Source organism: Carettochelys insculpta, chromosome 4 (genome assembly GCF_033958435.1).
Source record: "Carettochelys insculpta isolate YL-2023 chromosome 4, ASM3395843v1, whole genome shotgun sequence".
NCBI classification, from domain to species: Eukaryota; Metazoa; Chordata; order Testudines; family Carettochelyidae; genus Carettochelys; species Carettochelys insculpta.
Window position 1 is genome coordinate 25,252,886 of NC_134140.1, and position 12,733 is coordinate 25,265,618.

Below are 12,733 nucleotides of genomic sequence, written 5' to 3' on the forward strand. Positions count from 1 at the left end.
TACAGCAATAAAAATACAAGGTCCAACAGCCCACATTATATGAGGATTTGAAATATTTTAGTAGTCCAACAAAGTAATAAGCATTTGACATCTCTGTGTATTTGCAAGAACCAGTGTTCAGAAAAGAAAGATGGCCAGAGTTAGAAACACTCCACTAGATCAGTGTAAGCGCAGCTTCAGGATCAGTGGACTTTTCAAACACTGATCCTGGAGTAGTTAGCACAAAGAAGAAAAAAACAGTTGATTTACAAACAGAACAATGTTCAGTTAGAAATATAGAGATGATATAAAATTAGACATAGATACATTATCTATAATATGTTCCGAATATTCCCTCTCTCTCCTTTCTAAGTCTTCCAAGGTCTGGTACTCTGAATTACGAGCGCCTGACATCTCAGTACTCAGTAGTCTGGAGGTAAGTTGTTTCTGTAATTCTTCCAAATCCTGGAAAAATAAAAACCCTGTCACACGGGAAAATAGCTTGTTCTTACTTGACTAAACATAGATCACCCTAAAAAAGTACTACATGGGAAATATACCTAGCTCTATTTAAAAAGTGTCAATTTATTAGAGGATTTGAATCTTGCCCATGATTCTCCATGAAAGTAAATTCAACAAACATGTTTTATTTCTAGGTACTGCCATTCCTGAAGTAAGGAAAGAAAATATCTGAGATTAGGGACGAGTCAACTTTGGTCTATGGTTACTTCACAAAAGTGTAAATCCACAACTCAATTTAAATTGGTGTGAGATCCCAATCAAGGCTACTGCTAATTTCCTACTGACTCTAGACACCATTAAGTATTGGCCAAAGTCTTCATACCTTAACCTTTTAGTGAACTCATGAGTAATTTAAATAAGATTCCAATTTTGACTCCCCATATTTAACTGGCTCCTAAAAATACACACGCTGTGCTTGGGGGTCATCGGAATACCTGATTTCCTGTCTGTAAATGTAGGTAGTCAGCAGTGTGTGCATGCACATACATGTGGATGTACACGCACGCACACATCAGTTATACCTGCTAAAACTGTAAGATGAATTTTTAGAGGTCACTTAAAAATATTGCCTTTTAATGTTTGTAAGCCCACACTTTAAAAAAGAGTAACTGAAATAATGTCTTCTCAATAGATTTAATAAACAGATTTAATACATCTTTCATCTGTATTCCATGGGTTGGCGCCAAGATGCATATTTCTTCACTTTCCAAACATGTTTTCGTTCTCAAGCCTTTTTCTACCACAGGATTTTGTTTCCCAAAGAATACGTTCATATTGTACGTCTTAAAGAACTGCAAATACATTTCAGTCACTCTTAAAAATGTTCTAGCTTCAAAATCCCATTAAGCTTTCCTGTAGAATTAGTGAATGGAGAGAGGAAAAAAAATGCTTATTACTGAAAAGCATCTTATTCACTACCATCCTGCCAATGCAGGATTAAATACAATGTTACATGTAATATTTCTGCTAATAACAGCAGCTTTGCTCCTTGCCAAAGTGGTTCTGCTTTTACGCAAACACAGCCTATTACAATCAGTCTTCAGTGATGGCACACAGCCCAATGCTTGTAACATCTTTAAAACTGTACAGGTCAGACTGTCAAGAGCTCAGTTCCCATTTGGTCATCAAGATAAAGGCTGTGGCTACACCGCCCCTCCCTTTTGGAAGAGGCATGCAAATGCAGCTGATTGGAAATGCAAATGATGTGCGGCTATGAATATCTCACACCTTACTTGCATACTCATGTGGGATCTTGATTCCAGAAGAGCTGATTTCAAAAGCCAAAACAGCTGTGTAGATGGGGTTAATTTGAAAGGAAATCCTGTTTTTGAAAGCACCTTTCTTCTTACTTTTTTTCAGGAGTATCTAGATTCCTTTTCAAAAGACGTTCAGCCTATTAGACACTGATCTTTTTAGAAAAGGTTGGGCCCTTAATACCGCAACAGGAATGTTTGAAAAATTTGGCCTTTATTTTTAGGTGCCCTAATGGGAGCTGGTTCTTCTAAAAAAATTAACCCTATGTGAGTTACTGCTTCTGAAATGTGCTGGGCTGATAGCCCCAGAGTTGGAAGTTCTCTAGAGGTTATTAAACCAAAGCCCATCAGGTTCACTTTGGAAAGGGGCTGAGAGGAGAACAGTGTAGATTACAACCTACCTAGCACAGTAGGGAAAGAACACAGCCAGCTGTCATTTGTGATTTTCTGAATGACACAAGTGTCACATTTTGAAGTAGACTGAGGCTATGCCTACAAAGCAGAGTTATTTTGAAATAAGCTATTCCAGAATAGGCTCTATTCCCTGTAGCTACATCTCCACTAGCCCCCTCCTTCCAGAAAGGGCATGTTAATGAGGAAGAAGCTAATGAGGTGCTGACATGAATATGCAGCGCCTCATTAGCATAATGGCACTGTGTGCGATTCGAAAGTGTTGTTTTTGGAATGCACGCCACCCATGTAGACAGAGGCCTTTTGAAAAGACCCTCCCCTGGACTTCAAAAGCCCCTTCTTCCTAGCTGGTCCTTTCTAAAGGCCCCCTATCTACACGGGTGGCGTGCATTTTGAAAGCGACACTTTCAAAATGTGCACGGCTACCATTATGCTAATGAGGCACTGCATATTCATGTCAGTGCCTCATTAGCATCTTCCAAATTGCCTCATTCTGAAAGGAGGGGGCTAGTGTAGATGTAGCTTGTTTAAACAGTCCCTATTTCAAAATAGCTATTTTGAAATAGCACAATTACTCGTGGAATGAGGTTTATAGAGACCTCCACTATTAATCCACTGTGAGGCTATGTCTAGATTACAGGGATTTGTCAACAGAAGGGTTTTTTGGAAAATATCTTCAGACAAAACTTCTCCTGACACATCGTGGCCAAACTGCCAAGTGGATCACAAGAGCAATCCGCTCTGTTGACCGAGAGTGGCTGGACTGCCCAGCCACTCTCTTGACAAAATGGGTAACTAGAAGCATAGCAGGCAGGGATGCCCCTCAGAATCTCTGACCAGCTTTCTGTCACCAGATCTCTGTCGAGAGAGATGTTATTCCTCGTTGGGAGCAGGGTACCACTGTTGACAATATCTGGGAATCTGGATGCTCCACAGGTTTTGTTGGCAAAATGGCTGTTTTGCTGACAAAATTCTCCAGTATAGACATAGCCTGAAAGTGCACAATCAATCTAAAGGCTGGTCTACACTTATCCTAATTGCTCTGATGCTCTGGAGATGAAGCTTCGGGGGTAGGAGGGGGAGAGGGTGGGGGGGCGTGACTTAGCAGGCCTAGTGAGGACATGTTAATCCATTGCTGCTCACACTCCTGTTGACCTCTGTACTGCACAGAGTTACAAGGAGGAAGGGAAGTCAATGGAAGAGTTTCTCCCATCAACCTGGCCTCCCCACCCACTCCTGCAGTGGGAGCACTATGGAAAATCAAACTAAATTACATCAGCTCCAGCTGCACTATTCACACAGCTAGGGTTGCGTAACTTAATTCAACTTTGCCCCCACTGTAGACCACCTGCCCTCAGTCCCCACTGACCAGAGCTGACATAACAAGAGAGATTTTAAATAGAAGACTATCTACTTTTTTAAAAAAGTGAGGCTCTGCTGGTAACCTTTCAGATGTTTATTTTGTAGTGCTGTACTACTTTTTCTCCTCTGTTAATCTTGGAAACGTGATCCACACGTGTAAGAGCAGCTTTCAGCAATGTACATTAACTGTAAGTGTGCAGCATGAAAAGCCTCAATCCCAGAAATGGAGTTTGACAAAGTATATGCTAGGAGAATAATTGCACAGAGAGAAAAATGGATACATTTTCTTGATAACAGCTTAGAATATCCTTCAGATACTGTACCCCCTAATCTGTTTTTATTGACAATAATAGGTGGGCACGGAATATGAATTTTCACCTGGAGCTCATTCATTGTATTGAGCTGTTGGCTTGGGTCTAGAAAATAGTGTGTTCCTGATAGGACTCAACTGTGAAAAAGGCTCGTCTCTTAACAGACTGGAAATAGCACTGTAGTAATTGCTATTTTTTGATACAGATAGGCATTGAGCCACAAGTTGTTATGGACAATTCACTAGAGGCATTCAGTAATCACTTTTTTCCATTCATTTTGTCCCTCTTCCCACCCTCAGAAAAGAGAGAAGTTGGAAATACAGTATAAATGACATTATTCTATGTAAAAAAAAAAACAAAAAAAAAAAAACAATACAGCCAATGCATTTTGCTCAATTTTTCACAAACTTCTTGAATTAACTTTATTTTTTGTTGGATGAAACATTGAGCATTGGAGTTACTTACAGTTTCTTCTGTCAAAATGATATTCTGATACAAATCTTCAGTAATTTTCTTTTTAAGATAAAAATCATAAAGGTATGTTTTGAGAACTTGCATATATACCTACATTTTAAAAAAAAGAGAAATATAAAACCTAAAGTCACTATTGTAATAATTATTGTTGACTACATATATTAATGAAGATGAGCTATAAGTGCCAGCTGGACCGAGGGCAGCTGGAGGCTGAGGTCAGACTGCAGAGTTCTGTCCTGCCTCCAACAGGCTGTGCGATAGGGTGGCCGCTGCTCCAAGCAAAGAACCCCTGGTAAAACTGGAGGCAGCAGCAGGCACCAAGAGTGCTCTACTCCTCAAAGGCTGCAGGCTGGGGGGAAGCTGTAGGTCAGGGCCAGCCCACAGAGACCCAGCCCCACCCCACAAATATGCAGCCCAGATCCCTCCCAGGAGGAGTCGCTGGATGGGGAGCGTAGCCCCGGTCTCCTGGGAGCAGCTGCTACCATAGCTGCATCACCCTCACCGGAATTTTGGATTATTCTAGTTAGCAGGACAAACTGGTGATGGAGTCAGGTATTTATTCAGAGTGATCTTGTTTATTTGTATGTTCTTTATAAACCCCCACTTCCGTGAACACAGTAGGCCTCAAACAAGAAGAAACAGCATCCTTTCTCACAGTTTCAACCACCTTTTCTCCATTTAGCCCAAAAGCTCTCTCTCAGGGCCTCATCCCCACTGCCTGTCCTGAGTCCTTGGCTTTTCTGCTGGTGCATCTCTCAACATACACACTGCTCTGCGAAGCAATACCTGGTATAAGCTCTCTGACCCTATATTTCAAATTCCTGAGCGGACTCCCGTTTGTCTTTCTGTTGGGCAGTAACATAAGGCCCTATAGGCCTGGAACCCAGACCTGCAGAACTCTCAGGCAGATAGTAGCTCCAGGCTGCCACCCATTAGCAGCTATAACCAATGTGTGTTCCACCTTCCAAGAGCCAAGAATTTAACAGACAGCATCTCCATGGCTTTTGGTAGGCTCCCTATCCTACATAATCAAAGAAGCATTCCAGATAACAGTGGGGATCTTCTACAGCTGTTCCTTTTCCTGTTCTTGAATTCCTGGCTTAACCACGGCTTGATTTGGACTTTGCCTCCAGACTTAGACCCTTAGTATCAACCCTAGTGTGGACCCAGGTTTGCCTCTGACTCTTGGTCATGACTGTCTTCTTTGGGAACCTGACAGGTGACATGTGCTTGTGGTTTGGATGTCCCTACTGTTCCAGCTACTTGGTGGAGTGGCTTCTTCTAACTAATTTAAAGAAAAGGCAGTGGTTACATCCTCCTGTTTGAATGTGATTTAACCCCATCCCCATCCAGTAACAATGATTCTGTACTGCACCATATCTGTATCTACAATGCAAGTCTCCACTCTGTGTAAAAACTTAATTCTTTTGTTTTAATCACAGAAGTCCATTGCATCCTGTTTGCACTTCTCTCCTTGCCAGAGGCTTTTTTTGGTTTTTGTCTCCCCTGCTTTTTTCCTCTCCCATCCCATTCACTTTTTAAAGCTGAAGTCAGGTCCTATTTTTCTCTCCTTTGGAGAAGACTATAAGCTTAAGTATTTCAAAGAAACAAACAAAGGCTCTGTCCTATACATCATGAGAACTGCAATTTGTGTTAAAAAGAAAATCTGGTTTATTCACGTAGGGCCACACTGTAACTTTGCAATCTGTTCTGAGAAAAGTGCTAAATACCTGGGTAACCCTGGAGCAGACCAGTGAATAAATTCTGACCCACAGAGGATTCAGGAATCCTCTGTAATATCAATAGCAGACACTTCCCATTCTGTCCCGCCTCACTTACACTGCTCAAAGCATTGAGGCGCACAATTAAAACTTCATACATCTGTTCTTCCTGCCTTCCTGCTACACTCCATACAATGGGGGTTGCTCTCTCATGACTTAGCCCCTGCAAATGAATAAGGGGGTACTTCGATTTCTATACTACACCTTATCAGTGCCATTCTGACATTTCATATATTACATACAGAATACAGAATATTTGAGACTGTAATACATTTACACTTAAGACATAAATATAGCTACACAACATTTGTTTCTCTACATGTTATAGTATAGTATATTTTATGGATTAAAATTTAGAGGGTTTTTAAGGCCCTGAAAGAACATTACATCACTTAATGTTCTGGCCAAGTCTAGCCTCTTGTATAAAAAGGAATTAAATTATACCCAGTTACCCCGAGTTGAACCAAATATATATTCATGACATATAGAAAAATAAAATATAGTGTAGAAAAAGGTAGCTTTTCTCAATAAAGTCTGATAGTCAGAATGAATTATCTTGACTAGACTCTAACCTTTCTAAAGGAGCGGCCATCCCAAATTTAAATGTTCAGTTCAAATGGCTATACATCATAAGTTTGTACCTACCACCTGTTTTTCCTTTCTTAGTTCAGTGTCAAGAAGCAGCAGATCTTTCAAAAGAAGACTATACAGGCAGAGCTTAACATCAAAACTAAAACAAAGCAGAGGTTTAAAATTCGTTAGCAGAAACCTACTTATGCTGTGCCAAAGCACCACGGCAAAAATAGAACTGATGGAAAACAGTAATGCTTGTAATTTTGTTTCCTTTTTCCTTTAAGTTGTAAATTCTCACCAAAGCAGCTTTCCTGGAACAACAGTCAATTCAATTCTTTTCATACTTTGTATAAAAAAAAAAATCTCAAAATGCTGTGGCATGAAAGATAAAAAGAATGTGTGCTTTAATGCATTAGAGGAACAGAAATCTGCAGATAAACTGCAAGCCTGAACAATATGGATGGATGGCAAGAATAAACAAAACAAAATTGTAATTTAAAATGGTAATAGTAACACTTAGTGTTTAGTGTATTCCATCTCCAGTTGTGCTGTAGTAATGTTATTTGATTAAGCCACACGCTAACCTCTGACATGAGTTTCATTTTTCCCCATATTGCAACTTGGACTACATAGGGGATAGATAGATGGCTATTAACACACGAATGTGGCATACAACCATACAACAACTCAGTGGCAGAGTGAACTCTGACACTACTCAGGTTATTACAGCATGGCCATTGCTGTAGTGTCTAAGCAGGGATCTTTTTCCCCCAATGCAGGATGAGCAGCCCCCAGGAGTTACTGCCTCAAATACCCAGGGTTTTATTTTTCAGGGTACTGAGCACTCTGGTTCGAATTCAGCAAAGCATTTAAGCACATTTTTTGTGATGGGCTTGGACCAATCTACTGGATACTTTGCAAGACTAGCTCACAGTCCTTTGTCATTACCACAGAGCAAGGTGTAAATAATGTTTGAATCTGGACCTAAACACATGCTTAGTAGTATTAATGACCCAGTTCTGATACCCTTATTCATATCCATTTCTGTGGTACTAATGAGGCAAGGAACTACTCAAGCATGACAGAAACAAAGAGTAAGTTGTTCGTATATAAAGAAATGCTGCCCAGATATTTATCCTTAGTAGCAGCGTGGGTCTGAGAGAGTGGGAGATGTTGAGAAGAAAGTAGGAGCAGTTCAGACTTCGCACTATGCGCATTGCTCATCCATAGGTTTTTTTTATTTTTATGTATAGATGTGTGTCAGTGTTTTGAAGTCAATTAAGACAATGAAATGATTATATCATCAATACAGTTAGGTGTGAGAGAGACAGAAAATAAAAATATTTATTTAATTAAGTTTTAGGAATCTTTAAAATGTTCTTTATTATGAATCTGATCCTGGGGGTGAAGGAGGTAGCGGGGCTGAAGCTCTCAGGCTCTTCACTATGAGTGAAGAGGGTTCAGCATGCTGTAGAAAGCACACTTAGCATTTGGCAGGATTGGACCCTATGGCCGTGTCTACACGTGCCCCAAACTTCGAAATGGCCATGCAAATGGCCATTTTGAAGTTTACTAATGAAGCGCTGAAATGCATATTCAGCGCTTCATTAGCATGCGGGCGGCAGTGGCGCTTCGAAATTGATGCGCCTTGCCGCCGTGCGGCGCATCCAGACGGGGCTCCTTTTCGAAAGGACGCCACGTACTTCAAAGTCCCCTTATTCCCATGAGCTCATGGGAATAAGGGGACTTCAAAGTAGGCAGGGCTCTTTCGAAAAGGAGCCCCGTCTGGACGTGCCGCGCGGCGGCAAGGCGCATCAATTTCGAAGCGCCGCTGCCGCCCGCATGCTAATGAAGCGCTGAATATGCATTTCAGCGCTTCATTAGTAAACTTCAAAATGGCCATTTGGATGGCCATTTCGAAGTCTGGGGCACGTGTAGACGTAGCCTATGTGATCAAGAGCCTTTCAAAGCTCATGCTGTCATGTTATCACAATAGAGTAAAAAGGAGTTTTCTCAAGGTAGTGTTGCCTGTACTACTTTCCCCAGAATTTTATGAAAAGTAAACCCATTTGTATTACACAACAGTATGTAATTTCCTCAGTTTCCAAGAACATTTAATTCCCTCCAGCAAAGTTTTTATGTATGGACTGTATGCTTTCAACACATGGATTTGAGAACCCTGATTCTTTATCCATGCCAGATCTTTAACGTTAAAAAAAGTGTGTGTTTTCAAATGACCAAAATTTACTGCCAGTTGTTTCTTTACCTCTCACAAGTCAGAATTTCAGGGAAACACGTCACCTTCTGAAAAGTTCGGTCCTGAAACCTGTCATCACTAGTTGCAGAATGTATTGTAGTAGATGAACTACAGTCCTCTTTGCCTGCATGAGTAAGGGATCCAAGGCTGCTTGACGTAGAAGTTTCTATTATCTGATTAGGCAGAACAGCTTGCTTTGGATTCTCATGCAAAGATGGATTGGATGATCCGTCTGCCAGGGGCTAGGGATAAAGAAAAGTTACACGGCTAATACTGAATAAAATGATGAACAGCTTATGAATACTGGATATTTTCCAAAATTTTTACCACAATTTTAACAAAATTTCTGTACATAACTTTAGTGTGGGGAATATGTTTGTCTATTAAATTATGAACATATGAACAAAGACCATACCCTGCTAGGTGCTGAATGCCTCCTGGGCCAAAGTTAATGGAAAACTTCCAATTGACTATTGTGATAATTTTATCAGGCCCAGGTCAACTGCTGAAAATTTCAGTGCCTGTTGAAGGCAACTAGCACCACATAGGATAAGGCCTGTATCAATTTGCTATAAACAAAATCCACTCTTACGTGAGATGCTTAACAGTACTGTACATCATCAAAGCTACATGTACTAGAGTTACAGATGACTCCATTAACTGGACATTAGTGGGAAACCCGAAGCAACCAAGCAGGCAGAAGCAGAGCCCCATCCACCCCCAAAAGCAAATACTATGCTGTGTTTCTATTGCTTCTTACAGGTAGGCACATCTGGCCTGCCACACACTACTATTCCCTCCTCCCCACAGCAAGTAGCAGCCATTACAGTTAGGAGGCAATAAATCCAGTTTTCCCCTCTCTCTGCCTACGGCTGGGAGGGGGACAAGCCTGCAAGCTCAGAGCACGGAAAGAAACTTCCTCAGCTGCTACGGACACCCGGGCTAGAGTCCAAGCTGCTGGAGCTGGAGTCCAAGCCCCTACTTGAATACTGTGCTCTGAAGAAGCAGCTCAATTGTACAGGGCACTGCCTGCATATTAAATATCGGAGGGGTAGCCGTGTTAGTCTGGATCTGTAACAGCAACGATGCATCTGATGAAGTGAGTCTGTGCTCACGAAAGCTCATGCTCAAAACTTTTCTGTTAGTCTATAAGGTGCCACAGGACCTTTCGTTGCTGCCTGCATATTGACACTGAAGTACCCTAGGGTGCCTCACTCATCATCATTGCAACCAGGGGGCAGAACCAGCTGTCCGTCCCCCAGCCTGACCTGCTGGACAGCCATTGCAGTTAGGAGCCCTCGCTTCCAGCAGGCTGCCTTGAGGAGTAGCTCATAAAAGCTTGTTCAGAATTGTAAGCATTTCAGTATTATGAACAACCTCCATTCCCGAGGTGTCTGTAACTTGAGGTTTGACAGTAAATTTCTTGCAGTATTTCCTGCTTTTATAAATGGTCTAAACTCTTACCCTGAATTTTTGATTGATTGGATAGACAACTTTTGCTTTTAATGCAAATGCTGTGACGTTACTGTTCAATGAAGACTCATTTCCCTGTATGGAAACAACAGAAAAGTCCTGTAAACTTTCATAAAAATAGCAGATCATATTACATCGTTAGCAGAAGTTCCCAGATGCCCTTTTGGTTGCATAGCTTAGGAATTTTATTGATCACAAACTGTCTTTGGACTTACATTCTGAAAGGAACTGTCTTCTCATGGTCCAGGTGAGAGTCTGAAGCCCAAAGAGGAAGAGAACTGTCTACGATTGGAAGTTTTATTACCACGGCTCCATCTCAAAGGATTTTACTCCAGTAAGAGATGATAGACTACAGCAGTTTCATAGCTCGTTTTCTTACCCTTTTCCCTTACAGTGAAAGATAAATCCAATTTTCTTATGCGATTTTTTAAACTAATTTAATAATATACATTGGCAATGGAGACTCCTCAGGCTGGGCTGCCATGTGCTGACTAGGAATGTTGATTTTAAATTTCAGTACAGAAATAATAGGTTAAATAAAACTGGTGGTAATTTTTCAAGAATGACCGACTGAAAATATAAATATGGAAAAACCCATCTGGGTCTCCCTGAGGAAAGACACTGGTTCTTTCAAAAGGATTTTTTGTAGATAATGTATTTTGTTTAGCCTGTCAACAGCAAATTTCAGCCAGTTAGACTTCTGGTTCATGCTTTTTATTTAATTTCTTCTTCACGAATAGCTTTAGTATAGTGATCAGCAGTGTGTTTGAGTGATAATAGTATTAGAAAGAAATTTTGTTACTCTTCATTCCATGCTAGAATTATGTAAATGTGGTGTCCGTGTGAATGAGAGAAAAAATGCTTTTAGAGAGAGAGGCATAAAATCCACTTCATGCCCAGATGACCGGAGGCAGGGTTGAAGACTTAGGAGCACCAAATAACTACAAAGACTGGACAGGGCAGACTGGAGAGGGCTAACTGACAGACCTCAAAGTTAGGAACAAGCACCCCTTGATAGGGAACTGATGATAACCTTCCCAGAAAACACCACCCAGGAGAGGTCATCAGAATATTCATGTCAGATAACTGCAGGACAACTGTATGTTGCAGAATGACTGATTGTCATGCCAAATGATTGATTAATGCCTGATAGAGCGAAATGCATGGACTTGGGGGAAAACCCTATAAAAGATGGGGGGTGTCCTTTATTATTCTTTGGGTTCTGTCCTGCTAAGACTTGGAGAACCAGGATGGAATGCAGGATCCCAGCTCCTCCTCATGGCAGCTGATTTGTCTGATCAGTGTGTGTGTGTGTGTGTGTGTGTGTGTGTGTGTGTGTGTGTGTGTGTGTGTGTGTGTGTGTGTGTGTGTGTGTGTGTGTGTGTGTGTGTGTGTGTGTGTGTGTGTGTGTGTGTGTGTGTGTGTAAAAGCATATGCTATTTTGTTATATTATCAATAAATGTAGCATGTTGCCTTATCCCCCTGAAAAAGATCCTGTGTGCTTCTTTTAAGCATAACAATACAAAGTACCTAGCAAATGTGAGCAGCAAATATTAACTCAGACAGTTGAAAGCAAAGTTTCCAGAGGTTTTTGAACTATCGCATTTCTAGTGTTACTAATGGAACAGTCTGGTTTGCTGAAACTTATGCAGTTGCTACTTCATAGATTATTGTGAGAAATGGCAAGTGACTGATGGAGCCTTAACATAAAGACTGAAATGAGCTAACAGAAAAAATCAGAAGAGGTCATGCACTGGTAGTTGCACATAACGTCTGATGCACTTCAAAACTTTATTTTTTGGTTCAAGGCACAGAGGGCCAGGCAATCATGCCCTTGATCACGCACACATAGTATTCCCACTGATTTATATGTGTAGACATATTGGGTACGTCTACCCTTACAAAAAAATTCGAAATGGCCATGCTAATGGCCAAATCGAAGAATATTAATGAGGTGCTGAAATGAATATTCAGCGCCTCATTAGCATGCCGCCAGCCACGACACTTCGAAAATGCTGTGGTTTGCTCGCCAGTGGCTCGTCTACATGGAGGGTCCTTTTTGAAAGGACCCTGCCACCAACGAAATCCCCTTATTCCTGTCAGGGGATTTCAATGTTGACAGGGTCCTTTAGAAAAGGAATCCCGTGTAGATGAGCTGCGGGCAAGCGAACTGCAGCACTTTCGAAGCACTGCAGCTGGTGGCATACTAATGAGGTGCTGAATATTCATTTCAGGGCCTCATTAGTATTCTCTATTTGGCCATTAGCATGGCCATTTTGAAGTTTTTTGTAAGTGTAGACACAGCCATTGGGTAGGATACTCTGGCAATGGATAAGT

General features: G+C 41.2%; 1 protein-coding gene across 8 annotated transcripts in view; it reads right to left on the reverse strand.

The window, feature by feature from the left end:
- Positions 1-12,733, reverse strand: part of EVC (EvC ciliary complex subunit 1) — a 74,019-nt gene that overhangs the window by 50,883 nt on the left and 10,403 nt on the right. For 6 of the 8 annotated variants that reach the window (XM_074992473.1, XM_074992474.1, XM_074992472.1 and 3 more), the window contains exons 3-7: positions 10,388-10,471; positions 8,933-9,165; positions 6,739-6,823; positions 4,304-4,402; positions 307-444 (exon numbers count right to left, since the gene is read on the reverse strand). In XM_074992473.1, coding sequence (XP_074848574.1) covers positions 307-444; positions 4,304-4,402; positions 6,739-6,823; positions 8,933-9,165; positions 10,388-10,471 — 639 coding nt within the window. The remainder of the gene's footprint in view (positions 1-306; positions 445-4,303; positions 4,403-6,738; positions 6,824-8,932; positions 9,166-10,387; positions 10,472-12,733) is intronic. The other 2 variants (XM_074992478.1, XM_074992477.1) reach the window with 1 other exon arrangement.